This window comes from Propithecus coquereli, unplaced genomic scaffold, assembly GCF_000956105.1.
Source record: "Propithecus coquereli isolate 6110/MARCELLA unplaced genomic scaffold, Pcoq_1.0 Scaffold63, whole genome shotgun sequence".
NCBI classification, from domain to species: Eukaryota; Metazoa; Chordata; class Mammalia; order Primates; family Indriidae; genus Propithecus; species Propithecus coquereli.
Window position 1 is genome coordinate 1,623,279 of NW_012152285.1, and position 21,665 is coordinate 1,644,943.

The 21,665-nt window shown below is 37.5% G+C and overlaps 2 protein-coding genes across 3 annotated transcripts in view; one reads left to right on the top strand and one right to left on the bottom strand.

Annotated features, from left to right (window-relative positions):
* The window catches only part of PRKG1 (protein kinase, cGMP-dependent, type I), a 1,343,769-nt gene that overhangs the window by 572,769 nt on the left and 749,335 nt on the right, over positions 1-21,665 (bottom strand). The gene's annotated exons all lie outside the window — the stretch shown is intronic.
* Positions 16,574-18,574, top strand: CSTF2T (cleavage stimulation factor, 3' pre-RNA, subunit 2, 64kDa, tau variant). Its single transcript, XM_012659755.1, has one exon. The coding sequence runs from the start codon at positions 16,627-16,629 to the stop codon at positions 18,439-18,441; it is 1,815 nt and encodes a 604-aa protein (XP_012515209.1). The 5' UTR covers positions 16,574-16,626; the 3' UTR covers positions 18,442-18,574.

Consider the following 21,665-nt stretch of genomic DNA (forward strand, 5'->3'; position numbering starts at 1 on the left):
GAATACTTAAAAGAAAAAATTTCCTGTATAGAAACTTGATCAATCAGAATTCTTTGCAAGGACTGCCATCTTTTCTTCCCTCTTTGAACCCTTAAGCTATTGGAGAAAATAAGAAAAATAACCAGAGAAATCTTGCATTCACATATTACTACTTACCAAATATGAATGCTCCTATAAAAATGTAAATTTTCTTTTATCTACAGGTTTCTTAAGCTTGCTGCACTATTAACTACAAATAATATTTTATAAGGAACCAAAAATAACAGAATAGTATCTCCAATTTTATAACGGATATCAATAGGAAAATGGAATTTAGTATACAGGTAGCTTTTCTGGAACAAATCCATTGGTATATTGAGAGTCATCTTATTTAAACATGCTTCCCATGAAATTAGGAGAGCATCACTTGTCCTTTTAATGAAGAAAAACTACATATAACTAGGTAAGAATAGAGAGCAACTTGCTGAATAATGCATATTTTTTAGTATTAACAACTCAACAGCTAATCCATATTGCTTCTAATGGTTCACATAGTGCTTATTACCCTGGCAACCAAATGAATAATAGCAATTACATGGAAACACATGTTATACTTGTTTCAATATAGGAAAGTCCTGGGAACCTAGAGGCTAATCTGAGGATGCTGGGTTATCAGGGTAAGTCACCTAGAAACCTATTTCCAGGAAACACTTTAAGTAAAATGTCAAAAAAGATTGTTGGCAGATATTTAGGTTCCGGAACACCAAAGACCTCACAGAGATCTCAGGGTATGTGAGTATCCAGATACCCATGCTTACTTTTGAGACATGGGTTCTAGAATGGCAGTGAATGTTAAGTTCGACTATAAGCCAAGATGAAGCCACTCAAATATCCTCCAGGGCAATTATCAGAAACCTGAATGATGAATGATAAATGAGAAGAGCCAGGTTTCTGCTTGATAACCTAACAAAAGGTGTAATTGCTTTTGGAAGCTTGTGCAAGGCGAATTCTCTCCCACTCCCCCCAGGGATGGGAGATAGAAACAGGAAAGAAGCAAGCAGAGTAGCAGCAGGTTGTAGGAAGTAAGAAACAGTGAAGTGTCTCACTTCACCAAGGAGAAGTGATAATAAGGGGCCATCTTGCTGCAAAGTGAAGAATATAGAACAGTTATGATAAGACACACTTGACATCCACATGGCAAAGCAATCATGGGAAGTGAAGTTTGGAAAGAGGATATAAAATGGCATGGCATCCTAATAATCCCAGTGGCTGTGAATGCCTAAAACCCACCTGTCTAATGACAAGTTTGGAAAGGCCTGGAAAAGGAAAGGTCACACAAGCATATATAAGGACTTCTATATTTTTAGTGAATTATCACTAAAGGTAATAATGCACATAAGTAAGGTTTCCAGGAAAAGTTTGCAAACATTTTCTCATTCTGACTTTCCACATCAAGGCTGTTTACATCATCTCCTTAGATATAAGGCAGGGTGTATCCAGGTGCAATGATAAGCAGAGTGGCAATGTGTCCCCTTTCTTTAGATGGGATAGAGGATCCAATAATAATAATAGCTGCTATTTTTAACATGTTTATTTCTTAGACTGTTGAATTGCCTTCCCTTCCATGGAGCAGTTACATTTCAGGATATATCAATGAATAACATGAATATAACAATAGCAATCATGTTCAAATGAAAGAAGTATTTGTCAAAGTAAAGTCTGCAGCCCCCCTGAGGGCTTGGTTCCAGATGTTCATTCCAAATGCAGGTCCCAGGGCTCTTTGTTCAGAGATTTTTATTTATCCTACCTGGAGAAGACCCAGGTATCTTTATTCTAGTGAGCTGCTACAGGAATTTCTGACCTACGTTAATTTGATTGAGAATATTTTTTAATTTGTAAATTTACTTATACGTGAAGTCTGAAAAATAGTAGGAAAATGAACTCTAAATTGTATCTAATTAAGTGCTTTTGTGGGTGAGGGGATGAAGAACACAGAGTAAATGAAGTCTAATAGTAAATAAAAGACAAACCATGAAAAAATAAACCTTCCTATTATCCTATTTTTTAATCTTCTTGTCCATATAAAACTGCTATTATTAGTGTTTTAGATATCCTTTGAGAAATACTGTATGAATACACAAATAAACAGCTTACATATGTATACACATCCTTTTGGGGGAGATCCAGAAAGAATGGATCCAAAAATAACATTGTCCTGATCCTTGTTCTTTTTCAGTTAAATGCATGTGTAAGAGATTCTTCCATAAGAACAAATGTAAGTTTTTCTCATTTTTAAAACAGTTGCTTGTAATTCTATAAAAGAGAATACATTTTTATACTATATAGCTCTAATAAATATAATCCATTTATCTAATTCACTGCCGATATACATTTAGGTTGTTTTCAGCATTTTGTGATTACAAACAATGAATTATGCCTTCCAACCTTTCAGAACTACTGCTCCAAAAGATGGTAAGAAGACACAGTTCAGTCTTTCAATGACTACAGAAAGGTGTCATGGCCATTGACTGGTGCACCTGCCATTCTCTGGTATGGGTGGTACATATTGCAGTAGATAAAAATTTTGATGATCTTTCAGCACATCCCTCCATCTACCTCTCTGTGTCATTTCCTTTGCTTTCTACAGCTCTGTCTTCTATTTTTCAAGAGACAGGAGATACCCTTTTCTCTTCTAAAACTCTACTTCTTTTGAACTCCCCTCTTTCTTTCATCCTACTGTCTTCTTTGTTGTGAATGTGCCTTAGTCTCCCACTTGATTGAGGGTCACTGCACGAGAGTAACTCATGCCTCTCCCATGGTATACACATGGAGTTTGTGGCCACTCTTTTCCTCTATATAAAGAGAAGTCCGGTCATCCAATATGGTAAGCACTATATGAACGTAAGAAATAAAAATAACAGTAAACACTGATCTACTGAGTTTAAATGGCTCTTATAGATTCTAAGCAACATTTGGGATTCTAAATCATGTTTGTATGTCTTTTTCTTAAGAGACATTGGAAGCTATAGAATAATATTGCAGCCCGTGTCAGACCCAGTAATAATACAGTGAACACAATCACTTGTATTACAGAAACGTATATAAGCCTGAGATGTGCATAATGTTTCAGAATCTGCAAAATACTTTTATATTCATCAGCCTAGTTTTAAAGTTAAAAAATGTTCAATCCATTTTAGTACCCTATTTATATAAATAATACCTTTTGAACTTCTAAACATGAAATTTGCTATTTTAAGTGCTTCTCTTTACCAAAGAATCATATAAATCTTACTCCACACATATTTCTTTATTTGGAGTGACAGTTTCAATGTGAAACAGCTTAAATTAATAGCCATCTCTGCTTTACTCTTCCCCTCTGTGAAATAATTCAGTTTCTAGGCACTCTGTTTTTATATGTAAGCAGCTGCCAAAGATTAGAAAAGAATTCAATGCAATGAATTTTCTTGGCAAAATAATATATTAGCTAAATGGTGTCTATTAAATCACCTGTGCAACTGGCAGCTAGTTTTAGTGCTATAAAATAATACTTTGTGAGGGTTTTTCAATATTCTGTTGTGTGGTTAGAGATTTCAGAGTTTCTTCCTGTCAGTTTTATGCTACATTTCTTTACAAAATTGACAGGCAGCTGACAGGGCAAGAAAAGTTAGAAAAATTGGCTGCTGGTGAAATTTAACAGAATTTTTCCTTTGGGAGAGCAAAACATTTATTCTAAGTGTAGAAAAAAAATAAGTCAGAACTTCTAGCAATTTCCCTTAGTGAAACTGCTGGCAATTATATCCCAGCTCTGTCTCTTAACTTGCTGTGTAACCTCGGGCCAACTAGTTAGCCTATCTGTGCCTCAGTTTCCTCATCCATCAAAATGCCCTCATAGTGTTACTGTGTGGGTCAAATAAGCAATTATGTATAAAGCACTTAGTACAGTGCCCGGCATTGTAATTATAATAATTGTTTGGATTCACATGGCTTTCTTTTAGGTTGCAGTGATGAATATTAAATATTTTAGAGTTTGCATTTATAAAAAGACACTTAGAGTTGCATAATTATACTGCTGTATATTAAACCCTTAATCTTCCAAATAATATTGTGAGTAAGCATTAGAACGTGATAGTAATTTTGATACATAATGTTGATGAGGTTCAGGATATACTACCCCGAAATATGGCAGCTTGAAATTTGAGAACAAAGCAGAAGCAGGAAGGTCACTCTCAACTTGCCCACATCCTTCTTCCTTGGAGCAGGTGATAAAACCTAGGAAGGATTTTCCGACCTTCCCTTAAAGCAGGTCATAAGACCCTCATATGAGAGGTGCCCTACCTATGCTCAGAGAAAAGGAGCTGGAGGCACAGAGACACCAAGAAAAAATATGAACAGGCTTTTCTAAGTTTCCTCCAGTTTATTACCATTAAATCATAACCTTCTGTCCTCTAGTATTTCTCTATGGCTGTCCAACCTTCATCAGACCTAGCATGAAATTACTTAGGATTTACCTGTTTCTTTAGTTCTTTATTTCCTTATGAAGGCGCCTGTATCATCTAAAATTTTTGTTAAATAAATTTGTATGCTTCCCTTCTGTTAATCCGTGTTTTGTTACAGGGGCCTCAGCCATGAAGCTAGGATGGGTGAAGAAAAGATATTTTTCCTTTCCTACAATGTATATGGAAAGACTTTTTAAAGAGAAAAGACTATAAGCTCATTATCCCCATGGTTTATTTTGGTCTTTGCCTTTCTAGATCTATTCCATTAAAATGTTTACTTCTGTCTTCACCCACAACTCAAAGATTCTCCTCTAATTTAACTTTCCAACAATCCATGTTATCTACTTTCTCACCCAACCACCCACAGTTACTGACAGTTACCTCCTACATGCAGGAAAAAGTGCTGGTGTCTTCCAAAGAAAGTAGACAGAAAACAAAAAAAAAGCCACAGCTTTGGGGTAAGCAATCAGAACTGCCTTGGAGCCAGAAGGAGGGAAACCAAAGGCAAGGGGGCCTTCATATGGTCTCCCATGGTGCTGTTCTTTCTAGGAACACAGAACTAGCTTCTACCTAGATAATAGGAAGAATACACATCTACACTTTGAGTAAAAGAAGGTCAGAGAGTAATGGATATAGTGGACAGCAACCACAGAAACAGAAAAGAGAAACAGAAAAATTTAGGAGGAGGTATGGGAACAAGAAAGGTTAATTTAGGAAGCAAAGTCCTTAAATAACATGACTAGTCACTGAGCTACCCCCAAAGGAGAAATATAATCCTTTCACGTGTGTGAAAAACCCCCGCCACAAAACAGGACAATGTATCAAGGTATTAACAGAAGCATTCTCTGTACTGTCCCTGGTTAGCAAGCTATTATGGTGCTTCACTCGTGATCAGAGACTGGTGGTCAAAGGTAATCTCATATTTGTATCATTTCATTAAAGTACAAGTGATATTTTAATTTAGTTGTAATAATTTAATTAACTAATAAACTTGGTTATATTTTTTATTCATGCTGTACTTAAACATTATTCTCAAGAAATCATCCTTTAAGATTAGAGTTTAAGAACCCTACCAAGAAAATGACAATACCTGCTTCTTGAATCAATGACCTGATCCATAGAATAGGCTTGCCTGAAGCTCCTGCTTCTAGGTCAATGTGAGTGTGCAGGGCTGTCAGAGTTGTACTGGCTTTGAATGAAATGCAACCAGTTATAATCACAATCCCTGTCTTCAGTGTATATAGGTATATAGAACCTAGCATGGTAAAGAGGAATAGCAGTCCTTTTCTCAGTAATAAAGAAAAAAAATCCTTTTCATCTTTAACCTCAGTAATAGGGTCAATGGCTAAACAGTAGATAATATTTTTGTTTTCTATGTACCTCTCAGGAAATCAAACAAATCAAAAATACATTTGGAAACTGTCTGCTCATATCTGGCATTCTCTATCTTGTCTGACAGAACAGAAACTCCTTGCAGGCACAGCTGTTCTCCTGCCATAAACTTGAATCTGAACACCATAAATCCTCAGTGAAAGTTCAAGAGAAAAGCTAATGAAAGTTTCTAGTGAAAGTTCTACTGAAAGCTTGAGTCACATTTCAGTTCATATTTAAATTCCCACTTTATCTAACTCGGTGCCCACCTTCCCCAAAGTACATGCTGAATAAGTATGTACAAAATAGGGGCTGAATAAATTTTAGCTGAATAATGAATAATAGTATCCTAAAGCATTATCAGGCCCTTGCTGATCTGAAATGTGTCAGGTAAGTTTCCTCCCTGATGGGGATGCAAACACTTTCCTACCTTCCTGCATCTCCACCTCCCCATCTGCAAAGACACCTGCTCTTAGAAGGATTTCTTGGAACCTCACCTCCCTTTGGAAGTCCTGCTGGTGCAAATGAACACCTGCAACAATTAGTCCTGCAACCTTGGCAGCAAACTCCAGATCACTAAATGGGCAGGGAAACTTTGGCCCTTTCTTCATTCTCCCTGCAGGCATCAGCTTCTCTTTCCTGGACTCCTCAGGAGCCATAGGCTAGCACACACAATTCCATTTTCAGGGCTAACAAAAGACTGAACTCCAGGGGAATAGGTCATTTGCACTTCCCTGTTCCCCTACAGGTACTTGTTTTGTTCCCCAGAGCCAGGAGGGAATTGGCAAACACCTGGAGGCCAGGGAGTGGAAATTCTCTCATTGTACTGCTTTGCTAGAAAGTATATGCAGTTATTTCAACATAAATGTCAGAAGATAGAGACGAAGACCATAATAAATGGAAGAACTGTCACTGTTTATCACTGTGTCATTAAACTGTCAAAAATAGAATCGTCAATATTTTTAAATGAAGGATAGAAGAGTTTGATATTTAAAAAGGTATACTCTATTTACCCCCAAGATAGTCATACATTATATATAGTGTGAGCTTTTTGAAGATTGTGAATTGGTAGCTAAACATTTCTCTACCGTTTTATATCAGACCATATTTCTATCTGTAAATCAAGTTTTAAAATTTTGATGAAAATGACCCATTTTTGGAACTAACATTTTATTTTTGCAGAGATGGAGGGAATGATTTAGAGAAATGTTTTAGAAAAACTCCCCCAGTGGCTGGACACGGTGGCTCACACCTGTATCCTAGCACTCTGGGAGGCTAAGACAGGAGGATTGCTTGAGCTCAGGAGTTTGAGACCAGCCTGAGCAAGAGATGCCGTCTCTACAAAAAACAGAAAAATTAGCTAAGTGTGGTGGAGTCCACCTGTAGTCCAGTTACTTGGGAGGCTGAGGCAGGAGGATCACTTGAGCCCAGGAGTTTGAGGTTGCAGTAAACTATGATGATGCCACTGCACTCTACTCAGGGCAACAGAGTGAGACTCTGCCTGAACAAAAGAAAGAAACAAACAAAAAGCTTCTCTCAGCAATACATTGGAAATGGCTGCCTCGCTCAAAATAACCCTTTTAACTGTTCCCCTCTCTAATAAGTGTAGTTACTAACAAGTATTTTTGAAATTCATGATCAACCAGGGTAGATATAGTCAGCTGATACCAGTAAGGCTGCACCAGTGGTTAAAATAATTGAAAATTTGTACCTGATGATAAATATACACTGCCCTGAGCACCCAAATCCCTTGTCCTGTACCTCTCCATGACCCAGCAAGTAAAGGAGGTTGACACCCGCCACTGCAAGCATCCATAGTGTTCTTCCTGCTCCAGCTGATTGCTGGGCCCAGCATACAATTGTCAAATAGTCTTACTATCACCCCTGGCTCCAATCCCTTTCCCATGCTGAATTGAATAATAGATGTCACAGTAAAGCTGGGCATTTGGATTCTCTGTCCCAGAAAACTGGAATGGCAATGGACTAGGAAGGGAAATCTGATCCTTCAACAGAGAAGAACCACCACAATTGTGCATTTGAAATCCCTTACAATTACTATTCCTTCTTTTCCTAAAGATTACTGCATTACTGCCTGTTATGGATTCCATTATGTCCTCCAAAAATTCATATGATGAAGCTCTAGCCCTCAATGTGACTGTACTTGAACATAGAGCCTTTAAAGAGATAATTAAGGCTAAATGAGGTCGTAAGTGTGGGGCCCTGATCTAATATGGTGGGTGTCCTTGTAGGAAGAGGAAGAGACACTGTAAGTGAGTGCACACAGAAAGAAAGCCATGTGAGGACACAGGGAGAAGGCAGATATTTGCAAACTAAGGAGAGAGGCCTCAGGAGAAACCAAACCTGCTTGGCATCTTAATTTTGAACTTCCGGTGTGCGGAACTGTGAGAAAATAAATTTCTGTTGTTTAAGCCACCCAGTCTATGGTATTCTATTATAGTAGCCCTAGCAGACTAATACACTGTCTGTGGGTTCTGAGAGAGAACAGACTACATTAAAATACCATCACCTCCTTCGCTTACCATGGTTGGAGTTGGTTTCTGTACTTGTACCAGAAAGTGTGAGCTACTACATTCCTTTAAACATTGGATTTTATATTTTTATCTAATTTCTAACTCAGGAATCTAGAGTTAGATGACAAATTTAAACTGGCAGTCCTGAAGTAACGTTTTTCAAGGATCATTCAACTGTGATAATGAATCTAAAATACATTCTGCTACACTGGCTTTTGTTGTTGTTTTTAACAGTCTGAGCCTCGAATCAAATGTTTTAGAAAGGCCTCTTTCCCAAAATTTGGTATAAATATAGGCTCATTCTCAACCCAACTCAGCCTTAGAAGAGAAATACCAGCTTAATCTCTGAAGTAAATGGCAGTTTAAACATTTCCCTGAACTTGGGTATTGAATTGTTCTCATAAAAAAAAAAAAAAAAAAAACTGAGCTGTTCAACTTAAACCTTAAACAGAGTCTTTATTCAGACCCAGTTTCAGGGCTTATTTTTACCCACAGTTTATAAGGCTTCTTCCTTCCTCTGTGTTCCTTCAGGTGACAGCCTGAAGCAAGAATAATGGAGTTCTGCTTCTTGTCCAATTAGGTACGCCTTTCCACGTTTGAATAAATGGCCCGTGCCTGCCAGTGAACAGTGTAAAGCACTAGTCCTAATGGCATCCTGAACACCACTGTATGCTCAAATAGGTATCCTGTGTGCCAGAACAATGCAATGTTGAATAAGCCTACATCCTCCACAGTCAAAGTTCAGGCAGGCCCCTTTAATAGAAATGAATAAGTGGAATTTCAGCTCACTAAATATTTGAAGAGTGTATTTCATGGTTTCAAACAAGAACCTAGTGTGTACCAAGATGATCAGTAAAATTCCCATTGAAATATTCTATGGGATCAGGCCTCAAAATTATCCGTGTTCAACTACAAATTTACCTCAAGTTAAAACTGTAGTGTTGCCAAAGGTTGTCTCTGTACACTTTTAAAATAACAATCTGACAACACATCATTAGTTCATCAAATCCAACCCATTTGATGATAAAAATTAAGATAGAGACCCCCAAATAAATAGCATTAGACAAAAACTTGAGTCTTCTTTTCACATAAGATGCTGCTTCATCTACCACTACTATATAACAAATGTACATTAATAATTACCATACAATGTAAGGAAAAATAAAAAAAAAATATGTCATGTATTCCACACAATGATCCAATACAGGTGATATTATTCTCATTTGAAAGATGCTGAAATGGAAGCACAGATAGGTTAAGTAATTTGTCCAAGGCCACAAAATTACTTCTCGAATTAGAAAGCCAACCCAAGTCTCTCTGACATTAAGGTCTGTATTTATGTTACCTTCAGTCTATTTCCCTACAGCAGTGCTGAGAATATAGTTTGGAAGAGACAGTCTGATCTAGATCCCATTACAAAGTAGGTCAGTAACTAGGCACCTGGCCCTAGTTTAGTCTCTTCCCTAGGCCTCATTTTCTTCATCTATTGAAAAAAAAAACAAAAACCAAAACAGGGTTGAACTATATAATACCTTCCAGGGAGAACATTTGTCTCTGTTCGACCTTGAGTCCAGAAATGGCATATTCTCAGCAGCCCCAAATTCACATAATCTTTGTCTTACTAATAACGATGATTTATCCCACGTACAAGTAAATGACGTTTGCCATTTATTCCATTGTATGTTGTTTCGTAGTGCATACATTAAAGTTTTTTGGGAAAAATGTCACAGACCAACCTAATTTGAGGTTTGAGAAATTTCAGTTCATTCATTTTATGGAAAATGCATGTATTACCTATCTAACTGGATGGTTTTAAAAATTCTTACGTGACATTTAACTATAGCCCTGCATATTGAAAAAGCAAATGTTTTCTCAATTGTTTCAGTCTTTAGACCGTACAGTCCATTTGTTGCCATAGCACTGATTATGATGTCAAAATTGCAATTAGTTACACTCAGAGACAATCAGGAAAAAGGCCAAGGGAGACTGTGCCCTGGTCTCAATAACCTGTGATTGCTGTACTAATTGTGAAACAGAAAGTTTAAATTTAAAAGACCTGGTTTCAGGCTCTGCCACTTACTAGCTATATCTCCTTGTGCAACTCATTTAATAGAACAATAATTTACAAGCTTGATATCTTGAATCAAATAGTGTGCGTTCAAATCCCGGCTCTGCCAGTTAACATAGGCAGACTAGTTAACTTCTCTGTGCCTCTGTTCTTTACCTATAAATTGAGATACTATGACTGCCTATCTTTAAAGGATTGTTGAAAGGATTAAACATTATATAAAGCATTTATCAAAAGATCTCCTCCCTACTAAGTGTTCAGAGTTTGCATTTATGAATGGTATCTTTATTTTGAGTGAGTCCATTGTTAGGTAAAGTTCTATGTAATCGTTCTCTGAGTTTCTTCAACTTCGAAATCAGAGTACAATTGTAGGTACTTCACATAATTATTGTCAAAACCATATATGAAAACCCAAAGGAAAGTATTTTGTAAGCTAAAAACAGTAAATTGCCATTTGGTTAACATATATATTCAGTTATTAGAAGATGATCTTTTATTAATTTAAAAAATATTTACTGAGTGCTTGGAATATAAAAGGCACTGGACTAGACCTTGTGAAGAATATAAATCAGATATGAGTTCTATGCTTTAGTGGCAATACAAGAATATTAATACCTCTGATACAAGATAGATGACAATGGGTATCAAATCTATACTCTACTTTGAAAGGAATATCTTTGAGGTAAACACTGAAGGACAAGAAGGACTTAGCCATGGGGGAATCAGGACGAGAGGGGAAAAGAAGGCATCCCTGACATAGGAACAGTCTGAATAAAAGCTAGGAAGAGGAAAAACACAAATAGTGTACAGTGAAAAGTGAGTGGTTCAATTTAGCCAGAGGAGAATATATGAAGGGAAGGGAAATGAGTAATGAGGATGAATCCACATAACAGAGTATGTTACATGTAGGAGAACAATTGCTACAATTTATTTAATTTTTTCCAGACACTTACTGAATTAGATCAACTGCCACAATTTAAATTAAAAGTTATAAAGGATTGAGAAGGAGAGCTCAGGTGCAAAAGATATCGTGGGAAAGGATTTTTAAAAAAGAAAAAGAAAAGAAAGCCTACTGACTCTCATATCAAGTTCAGATTCATGAACCTGATCTTCAAAACCTTTGATAATCTGTCCCAAAGCCAATCTTTTATCACACTACTCATCAACTTTTTATTGGTTTCCTCTGGGGGCATCAAAAACAACAGTTCCCAATTTTCTATCTTGGCTACTACTGGCTCCTGGTTTATTTTCTTCATTTTGTGTTTATCTACACCAGATTATAACCCATTCCTAAATCCCATTTCCATCAGAAAGCCTTCCTTGATGATCTAGACTTTATTATTCTCTTCCATCTCTACATACTTCATTATATATCTGTTTTATCAAATAGTAACGTGAAGAGCTATCCCTGACCTAGGAATAAAATGGCAGGGGTCCTGGCTGCTGGTCTTCTCTCTGATTTGGGGCATGTTATCTAAGGCCACAGGTTTCCTACTGTGTAAAATGAAGGGTTTGAGAATTAGCAAATGTTAAGGCCACTTCCCATTTTCATTCAACAAATGTCTAATGAGCATGCACCTGTGCTAAACTCTACCCTAGGTGCTGAGGAAACAGTCATGAAGACAAAATATCTATCTATCTATCTACCTACCTATTACCTATCTATTTACCTATAATACCTACCTATTTATGCTATCCATGCTATGATTGTCTCCTGGTAGTGAAGTGGTTCCGAAATTTTAGCCTGCATTAGAATTACTTGGAAAGCTTATTAAAAGGGACTTCTGTTTCTGATGCAATAGATTGGAGTAGGGCCCAAATTTTTGTATTTCTAAGATGTTTCTGGGCAATGGTGATGCTACTGATCCACATTTAAAGAACTTCTACCTTTTACACTGCTGTATTGCCAGTGCTTGAAATAAATACTTATGAATGAAATAATACATGTAAGTCACTTTGTTAATTGATAAAGGGGTATTTTGAATGATTTTGTAGTTTAGAAGGAAAATCATAATTCTACTAAAAGGTGAAAGAGTTACTATCATCAGAAAGGTACAGATAAGCAATAGTTTATGTCTAAAGAAAAATGAAATTACTTCCAAGCTAGAGGATGGGGGAGGAAGATGAGGGAAAACTTTGTGGAAGAGTCTATATGAGCTATACCTTGATGGACCCATACACTTATTTCGAAAATGCCTATCATTCCACAAAACATTTTTAGTTACTGTCTTTGGAATTTGTCTACTTAATCTATGGTGAATCTTTTTTAAAAAATACCCTCAAAGTCTACAGAATCCTTATTTTCTAATGTAAGTTTTGATGTTTGGAAATAGCTAAGTATCATATTTTTTGCTAATCTGGTCAGAAAGTTGGACAATTTAGTTGCATTAATCCTGCTCTTTGTTGAAAACAAGGTATACTTTTGAATTAAGGTACCAATTTTCTAATACAACTTATAAATGGAGGCCCAAAGCAATTTCAGGGAAGGAGTTTAATACATTGACTGCCACACTAGAAAAAAAAAATTTTTCCTTGGGGCCACAGTGTTTTATTATGAAAGTAGTACAAAAACTTCAAAAACAAAATGATCCTTTCTAATTTAATGAAAAATTTGTTATTTTTTATTGTTTTCTGTGTTTTTTCAATAAAAATTAATATAAAAACTTGAAAATTAGTAATATAAAAAGTAATGTGAAAACTTAAAAAGTAGTTCATAAGGGTAAAGTGTTTTTCTTGACTTGTCAGGCTTACATGTAATTTAAAGGTAAACATAAATAGAAAAATGGAATTTATTGACTTCTATTCATTTAATCCACATCTTTAGAATTAAATTGTCAATATTAATTGTAATAATAAAAACACAAGATTTTCACAAACCACCTGCAGGGTTTTGTCCAGGGGCCACCCATCAGGTAACATGTACGCTATAGTATGTCAGCGTGAGTTTCCTGCCCACCACACGGCTCCCAAGGTAAAGAGACCTATGAGTTATACATGCTTCACGAGGCCCCGGTCTCAAAACTAGCATGAGTTAAATACAACTCACATGGCAGTTAATGTGTTAAAAATCATTTTGAACAATGGATTAAGTTTATAGTTTCTGAAGATGAACAGTCTGAAGGACAGCTCTCATTTAGCCATATATGCCATTGTGTATTTGTTTAAAAATCAGTCTTAGTATACTTGATATTTTGACTTATTGGAAGAATAGACACCTGAACATATAGAATATACCATGCACATTTTTTCAGAGTTTATGCCATGCTATAAATATCTAAAGTTTAAACTTTATTAGGATAAAAAAAAGCAGTATAAAATGGATATTCTTCCAAGTTAGAGCTATGAAAAATATGTATTGGGACCAGAAAATGTACATAGGTTTCTAAGAGCCCTTGGTGATTCTGGGCCATTCAATTAATATAATAATAAATATTAATTTATGTGTTCTGGTCATCGAGTTACATGCTGAGTCACACTGCTCCTGTGTGAAAGGGGCCATATAAAACCGTTCCTCTAGTTTGAAATAGGAGGACTAAAGAGAACATGGAAAATCTGTGACAAATAACATATTTTACAGTCATAGCTTATCCCTTCTAGTTTGTGTCCAGAGTTCCTCAGCTGCTCTGTGTTCACCTAATCTTTGAGTCCAGGACATCTTCAGTATGGGATCAGCAAGTACTAGATGTACTAGACCAGCATGGAAAATTATTAGATTTTTTTAAACCTATCTTTCACAATTTTTAACAGAGGGTACTAAATTTAGTTTGGCCAGATGAAAATGAAGAAAAAAACTTTGAAATCCCTAGGACCAATGATTTCCAAAGGTCTGCAGACCAGCAGCATCGGCATTACCTGAGAACTTGTTAGAAATGACAATTCTCCAGACCTACAAAATCAGAATCTGACTAAACACTCTGTGAATCTAGATAATTCTGATGCATGCTAAAGTATAAACACCACCGGTTTAGACATTATCAGCAGTAGCAATAAAGAAACTCTGTCAGAAAAGCTGTTCTATGAATTTTATAATTTATTCTAATGGCCTATTACTATCCTCATGATTTAATACACACAATTATACACATACTCAATGTATAAGTTGTCCTTGGATCTGTTTTTTGTTTCCTGAAATGATACTAGCCTAAACTCCTTTCACCCTTGACCCTAATAAAAGAATTGGTGTGGGCGTGTGTTGGGGGGAAGACAGCATTACTAGTAGGTGGCTATTCTGTTTCTTTGAGATAGCAGGAAGATTTTATTAGGTGATATAAATACCTTATCACTTGCAGATATAAATTTTCATATGTCTTGGGTGAATAGCTATGTCCAAGACTGTTTTAAAGAATTATTAAAATATTTCAAGGTAAATAGACGTTTTATCTTATGTGTAGCTAACCATTATACTTATCTCAAATCTATTCATTGGACTAGGATACTCAAGATAGATAATACAATTTTTTGCTGAAACAAAGTTTCATGATCCCCTCAAAAGGCATATTTTAGAATAAAATAATTTCCTGTTTAAGAGTTAAGGCAAAGTCTTTGGAACAGTGCAGTCCACAGACATGACATACTCTGTATATGTAATTCCAAATTTTCTAACAGCCACATTAAAAAATGTAAAATGAAACAAGTGATGTTAATGTCAAAATACATTTTATTTAATCCAGTATATCAAAAAATTATTTCACCTTGTAAACAATATAAAATTGATGAGCTACTTTTAATTTTTTTGTATGTAATCATCAAAATCTTGCATATATTTTGCATGCATAGCACACCTCAATTAGAATGTTAAATTTTAACTGGAAGTACTTGATTTTTATTTAGAATTAATAAAGTTTATTATTGCAAGAGTAGATTCCATACCTAATTTGTTTCAAATACTAAAAAATTTTCCAATGCCAAATATCAGCTTTTATATTTAAATTAATAAAAAATAAATAAAATTTAAAATTTAATTCCTCAATGAAACTAGCCATATTTCAAGTACTCCCTACACGTGGCTAGTGGCTACCACGTAGAATAGCGCTGCTCTAGACCTATGCCAGACCAACCTGGGTAAGAATCCTGGCTTTGCCTTTCAGGTTGCTTGGCCTTGGGCACTTTACCTAACAGGTTCTCTCCAAGCTTCAGTTCTATTTTCAAATGGTGGGCGGGGGAAACCCACACTCAGTATGTTTCAACTTCTACCTGCAAAACTAACAGAGAAAAAAAATACACAATTTGTTTTTCCCTTCGTATTAGAGATGGTGGATTCCTTGTATCACATTTTAGGATAAAAATCAGAATCAAAATCTAAATGCTCACAATATTAGAAGGGTTAAATGAATTTAATTAAACCATACTCTGAAGCCATAAAACGGTATTTATTATTAATCACTAATTAATATTAAATCTGTTAATATTATTAAAGAAGAAAATTGTAGTATCACGAATAGCACAACTGCTGCCTGTGTGCAGAGAAAAACCTAGAAGGATTGGCCACCTATCAAGAGCGGTTATACAAAGCAGCGAGGCGGGGGCGGGTCAGCTGGCACACGCTTCAGTTTATGTTTTTAGGCAGTTAGTTTCTGAAAGTGTTTTTCTAAAAGGAGACATTACTTTTGTAAATTAAAGGGAAAATCTGAAATCTGCTTTGAAACGACTATACTTTTGCCTCATAGCCAGGAATGTAATTTTAAATATTAAATATCCCATAATGAGCAGAAACGGCTATATGAAAACGCTTTTTCAGAAAGAAAAACACTCCGCTTTAAATCAGCTTTCGGTTGGCGGTTTCCCGCCGGTGGAACGGAAGCAAAACCGCCCATGACGTCAAGAAAGGCGTCCTCTGCCAGTTACCATGGTGAAGTCTATGCGGCCATCTTTACTGTGGTCAAGTCGCCACAAGCCTGTTTTGGTGGGGCGCTATGGAAAGTCTTCAGATTAAGAGGTGGAAAAGGAAGCATATGTCTCAGTAATAAGGAGCTGACAGAACCACGAAGGATCGGAGGCTGAAGGTATTAGCTAAATTACTTAATGGGATACAGGTTCTGCAGACAAGCGGAACTATTTAAGCATATCAGTGAGGTTTCTGCCCGGATTTTGTGAGCCGCTTCCGTTGCTCAGCGGAAGTGTGGGTCGCAAGAGGACAGACTCTTAGAAGAATCCGCTATCGGCTGTGTGCACAACCGGAATCATGTCGAGTTTGGCGGTGAGAGACCCGGCGATGGATCGATCACTGCGTTCCGTGTTCGTGGGGAACATTCCGTATGAGGCAACTGAGGAGCAGTTAAAGGACATTTTTTCGGAGGTTGGTTCTGTTGTGAGTTTCCGGCTGGTATACGATAGAGAGACGGGAAAACCCAAGGGTTATGGCTTCTGCGAGTACCAAGACCAGGAGACCGCGCTTAGTGCCATGCGTAACCTCAATGGGCGGGAGTTCAGCGGGAGAGCGCTTCGGGTGGACAATGCTGCCAGTGAAAAGAATAAAGAGGAGTTAAAGAGTCTAGGGCCTGCAGCGCCCATCATTGACTCACCCTATGGGGACCCCATCGATCCAGAAGATGCCCCTGAATCGATTACCAGGGCAGTCGCCAGTCTTCCCCCGGAGCAAATGTTTGAGCTGATGAAGCAGATGAAGCTCTGTGTCCAAAACAGTCACCAGGAAGCTCGAAACATGTTACTTCAAAATCCTCAGCTGGCTTATGCGCTGTTGCAGGCACAAGTAGTGATGAGAATAATGGATCCAGAGATTGCTCTGAAAATTCTGCATCGCAAGATACATGTCACACCACTGATCCCAGGCAAATCTCAGTCTGTGTCTGTGTCTGGCCCTGGCCCTGGCCCTGGGCTCTGCCCAGGACCTAATGTTCTGCTGAACCAGCAAAATCCTCCAGCCCCTCAGCCTCAGCATTTGGCTAGAAGACCTGTGAAGGACATTCCTCCTCTTATGCAGACTCCTATCCAGGGTGGAATTCCAGCTCCGGGGCCAGTGCCAGCTGCAGTTCCTGGACCTGGGCCTGGTTCTTTAACTCCTGGAGGAGCAATGCAGCCTCAAGTTGGAATTCCAGGGGTTGGCCCCATGCCTTTAGAGCGGGGGCAAGTGCAGATGTCAGATCCTAGAGCTCCTATACCTCGTGGACCCATGACTGCTGGTGGCCTGCCTCCTCGAGGACTGTTAGGAGATGCTCCAAATGACCCACGTGGAGGGACTTTGCTTTCAGTCACTGGAGAAGTAGAGCCCAGAGGTTATCTGGGCCCACCCCATCAGGGTCCCCCCATGCACCATGCCTCTGGTCATGACAGCCGCGGCCCTTCATCACACGAGATGAGGGGAGGGCCATTAGCAGATCCCAGACTGCTAATTGGAGAGCCCAGAGGACCCATGATAGATCAAAGAGGTCTACCTATGGATGGTAGAGGTAATAGAGATTCTCGAGGGATGGAGACTCGAGCCATGGAAACTGAGGTCTTAGAGACACGAGTAATGGAGAGAAGAGGAATGGAGACCTGTGGAATGGAAACCAGAGGGATGGAAGCAAGAGGCATGGATGCAAGAGGACTGGATATGAGGGGCCCTGGCCCCAGTTCGAGAGGCCCTATGACTGGTGGAATCCAGGGTCCTGGTCCCATTAATATAGGGGCAGGTGGTCCTCAGGGACCCAGACAGGTCCCAAGCATTTCAGGGGTGGGGAATCCTGGAGCTGGCATGCAAGGGGCAGGCATACAAGGAGGAGGAATGCAGGGGGCAGGTATGCAAGGAGCAGGAGGAATGCAGGGGGCAGGCATACAAGGAGTGGGCATGCAGGGGGCAAGCAAGCAAGGTGGAGGCCAGCCTAGCAGTTTTAGTCCTGGGCAGAGCCAGGTAACTCCACAGGATCAAGAAAAGGCAGCTTTGATCATGCAAGTTCTTCAGCTGACTGCAGATCAGATTGCCATGCTGCCTCCTGAGCAAAGGCAGAGTATCCTCATTTTAAAGGAACAAATCCAGAAATCCACTGGAGCTCCTTAAAAGGTTTTAGAATATACTTGGCTTTAGTTTCAGAAAATTTATTCTGTAGCATGAAGAATGGGTGCAAAAAGCTAACTTTTGCATCCCCATACTTGAATGGTTAGGGTTTCCCTCCTCTTAGAACCTAGTGTCATTTCTTGTTGTCTTTTTATTTCTTTTGTTTTCTTTTTTATTTTAAATTGTGGGTGGGGGAAGGAGGGAGTGGGTCTGTTCACTTTAAGTCACTGTAAATAGGCAAAAATAGCTCTGAACATGATTATATTGTACCAAATAAGATAACAAAGAGTATGCAGCAATATTAAAATGTCTACAATGTTAACTACATTTTTAAAATATTGAGTAAAACTATGTGAAAACTGCACATAAAGACTAAAAGGTGACCTATTAAAATGGTAATGTACTAAGATTTAAGATTTTTGGTTGTATAACAAAATAAAGAAGTTTGCCTCAAGATTATAAGATATATTTTTTGGTACACCATTTAAAATATGAAATCCTATTTGGGGGGCAATAGAATGCTGTATTAGGTTGAGCATTGTTTTAGAGTTCTAGAATTCTTTTGAAACGTTAGAATTAACAGAATAAGTTTAAACTTGTGGTATTGGAATTGTTTTTTCTAAAGCTGTGTTACTTGAAAAATCAAGGAATATAACTAGTTTGATGTTGCTTCATTTATCCCACCCTTCGAGACCAGCAATATTCTGGTCTGGCCCTGAGCATGACGGTTTTGCTGGAACAGTTCTAGGATCAACCAGGTAACTTAAGTCTGCTCTGATGAGACCCAGTAATCTCTTAGTAACTTCCTATTTTTCAATAATCTTTAAGCCCTGAGTCTGAATCTATGTAATTCTCTCACATCCTTCCCAAAGATCAGTGTCTAGGGACCATTTGATTTGGATGAGTTATATACAGCACTGGGCTTTGCATAAATTGTGGAAGGTTTCATTAAGTGAAAGTTCTCAGTTTCCTGGTCACTAGCTTCCATATACAGATGATTTGGTCAGCCAGAATCAGGAATTAAAAATCTTAGTCTAAACAACATTTAACATGCTTTTTAGTTTTCTTATTTCATAATCTACTTTTCTATCACTTGCCACCTTGCAGTGCAGTGGTGTCATCACAGCTCACTGCAACCTGAAACTCCTGGGTGCAAGCGATCTTCCTGCCTCAGCCTGTCTAGTAGCTGAGACTACGTGTGTGTACCACTACACCCAGCTAATTTTTCTACTTTTTGTAGAGGGAGGGTCTCGCCGTTGCTCAGGCTGGTCTCGAACTCTTAGCCTCAAGCAATCCTCCGGCCTTGGCCTCCCAAAGTGCTAAGATTACAGGTGTGGGCCACCATACCTGGCCTGATATGTTTATTTTTAATGAATGTGTTACTCAAAAGTCATCCATTCTTGATGTGCATGGGGCCTGATTACTTTTTTTTTTTAATGAAAGGCAAAACTAATGAAATTGCAGGAACAGATGGAACACCCTTTATTAAATCCATTATCTATATAGTTTGGCAATTAAGATAACTATAAAGATGTGCTATTTTATGGTTGGCACCAGTAGCAACACCCTGGTGATACTTAGATAATAGGCTTTTGTACACATTTCCTGGAAAGAACTGCATTCCAGTGCTGCTACCTTGTCAGTGTCTTCATTACTGAGAGCATTTGTTACGTTGCCATGCACTATGTTTGCTTTTACCCTCTACTGCCCACTTTCACTTCTGATAGATCACAAACTGAACATGGCAACTGTCTTATTCCTGTATTCACTATAGCAAAAATCACAGGTGGGAAGGAAGGACAAAACATTCTTTCTGAGTCTTAGGGAGAAAAAAAATCCCATTAAAAGCACATAAGCTTTCCCCATAAGGATTTAGACTCAACATAGAACAAATGAGCTATAGCAATTATTTGCATTAGAAAGTCAATTAGAAATAGATGACAAAAGTAGTCACCTTTAGTCTGGTAAGGCTAATAAATTAGTCTCCTCGCTTCCTTTTCACTATCTGAATGTCCCGGTATTGATATAGAAAGGTATAGAGCCTTATTTCCTTTGATAGCAAAAAATAATGCAAGCAATATTTGCTACAATCAGAATCTTTCATGTGTTTTATTACACAATCACAGATTACAACCCCTGGCATCCTGCATTTTCCCTGATACAGATAGATTGCAGATGAAATCACAAATTCATTCACAATAATAGTTGAAGATGATGGGGTGAAATACTGATTTGCTAATGCTTCTTTAGGGCTTATCCTCTTGGGCAGTACATGTTTTTTTGGGGGGATTATGAAACGATCAACTTTAATCAGTGCATGCCCACTGGCCTTTTCCCTTTATATTACTGATGATTAATACCAAAAATGTGTTTTAACATCCACTGACTTCCTAGGACTTATGATTTTGGAGTATTTAATAAGATAGAAGCCAATGTGAATCCCAGGCAAAGGTATGCCAATCTGAGTGAGATTACGTATGACTTTTTGACTATATTTTTCAGAATTCTAATGGTAGAAAAGCATTTAAAAAAAGAAAACCCTTAATATAATCACAGCTTAGAAAGGTTCTTGCTTTTCCATGCTGTGATGGGACATTAACTTAGCACACAGAACCTAATTTCCTACAGTGTGTCAGGCCTTTCTCTTGGGTCTGATGAGGTCTAAGGATAATTATGTGCAACAACCTACTGTGGCAGAGAAACTGAATTATCAGTTATATCTCACAGTATTGTCACAAAAGAATGTCAGACTCTACTGCTTTATATTGTCAGCTAATCTCTCGACAGACTTTTCTGGTTGAATCTTGCTTTTTTCATCAGTCTCTTATCAAGAATGTTCTATGGTCAAGAACTAATTTATATTTGGGAAATTTATTAAACTTCATAAATATAATTTTAATATTAAATACTATTAATATGAACATTATATGATATTGGTATATTATATAATATGCTTATGTGTTTCTCATATATATTTATTTCAGATCTTAATTGAACCAGATCTTTTAATATTTGCATTTGTTTTTATGCATCCTGAAACAAAAGTTTATTCCTTTGGTTGAAAATTCACCTTCACAAATATTCATATTACAAATTACTTTTCTCAAGAGATACTATCATGTTTCTTTTTGATTTTTTTCTACCACAATATATAACTTTGTCAGTTGAGGGAATGTATTGTGTCAACAGTGATGTTTGGGGTAGTTTTGTCAAAAATAATAACAAAT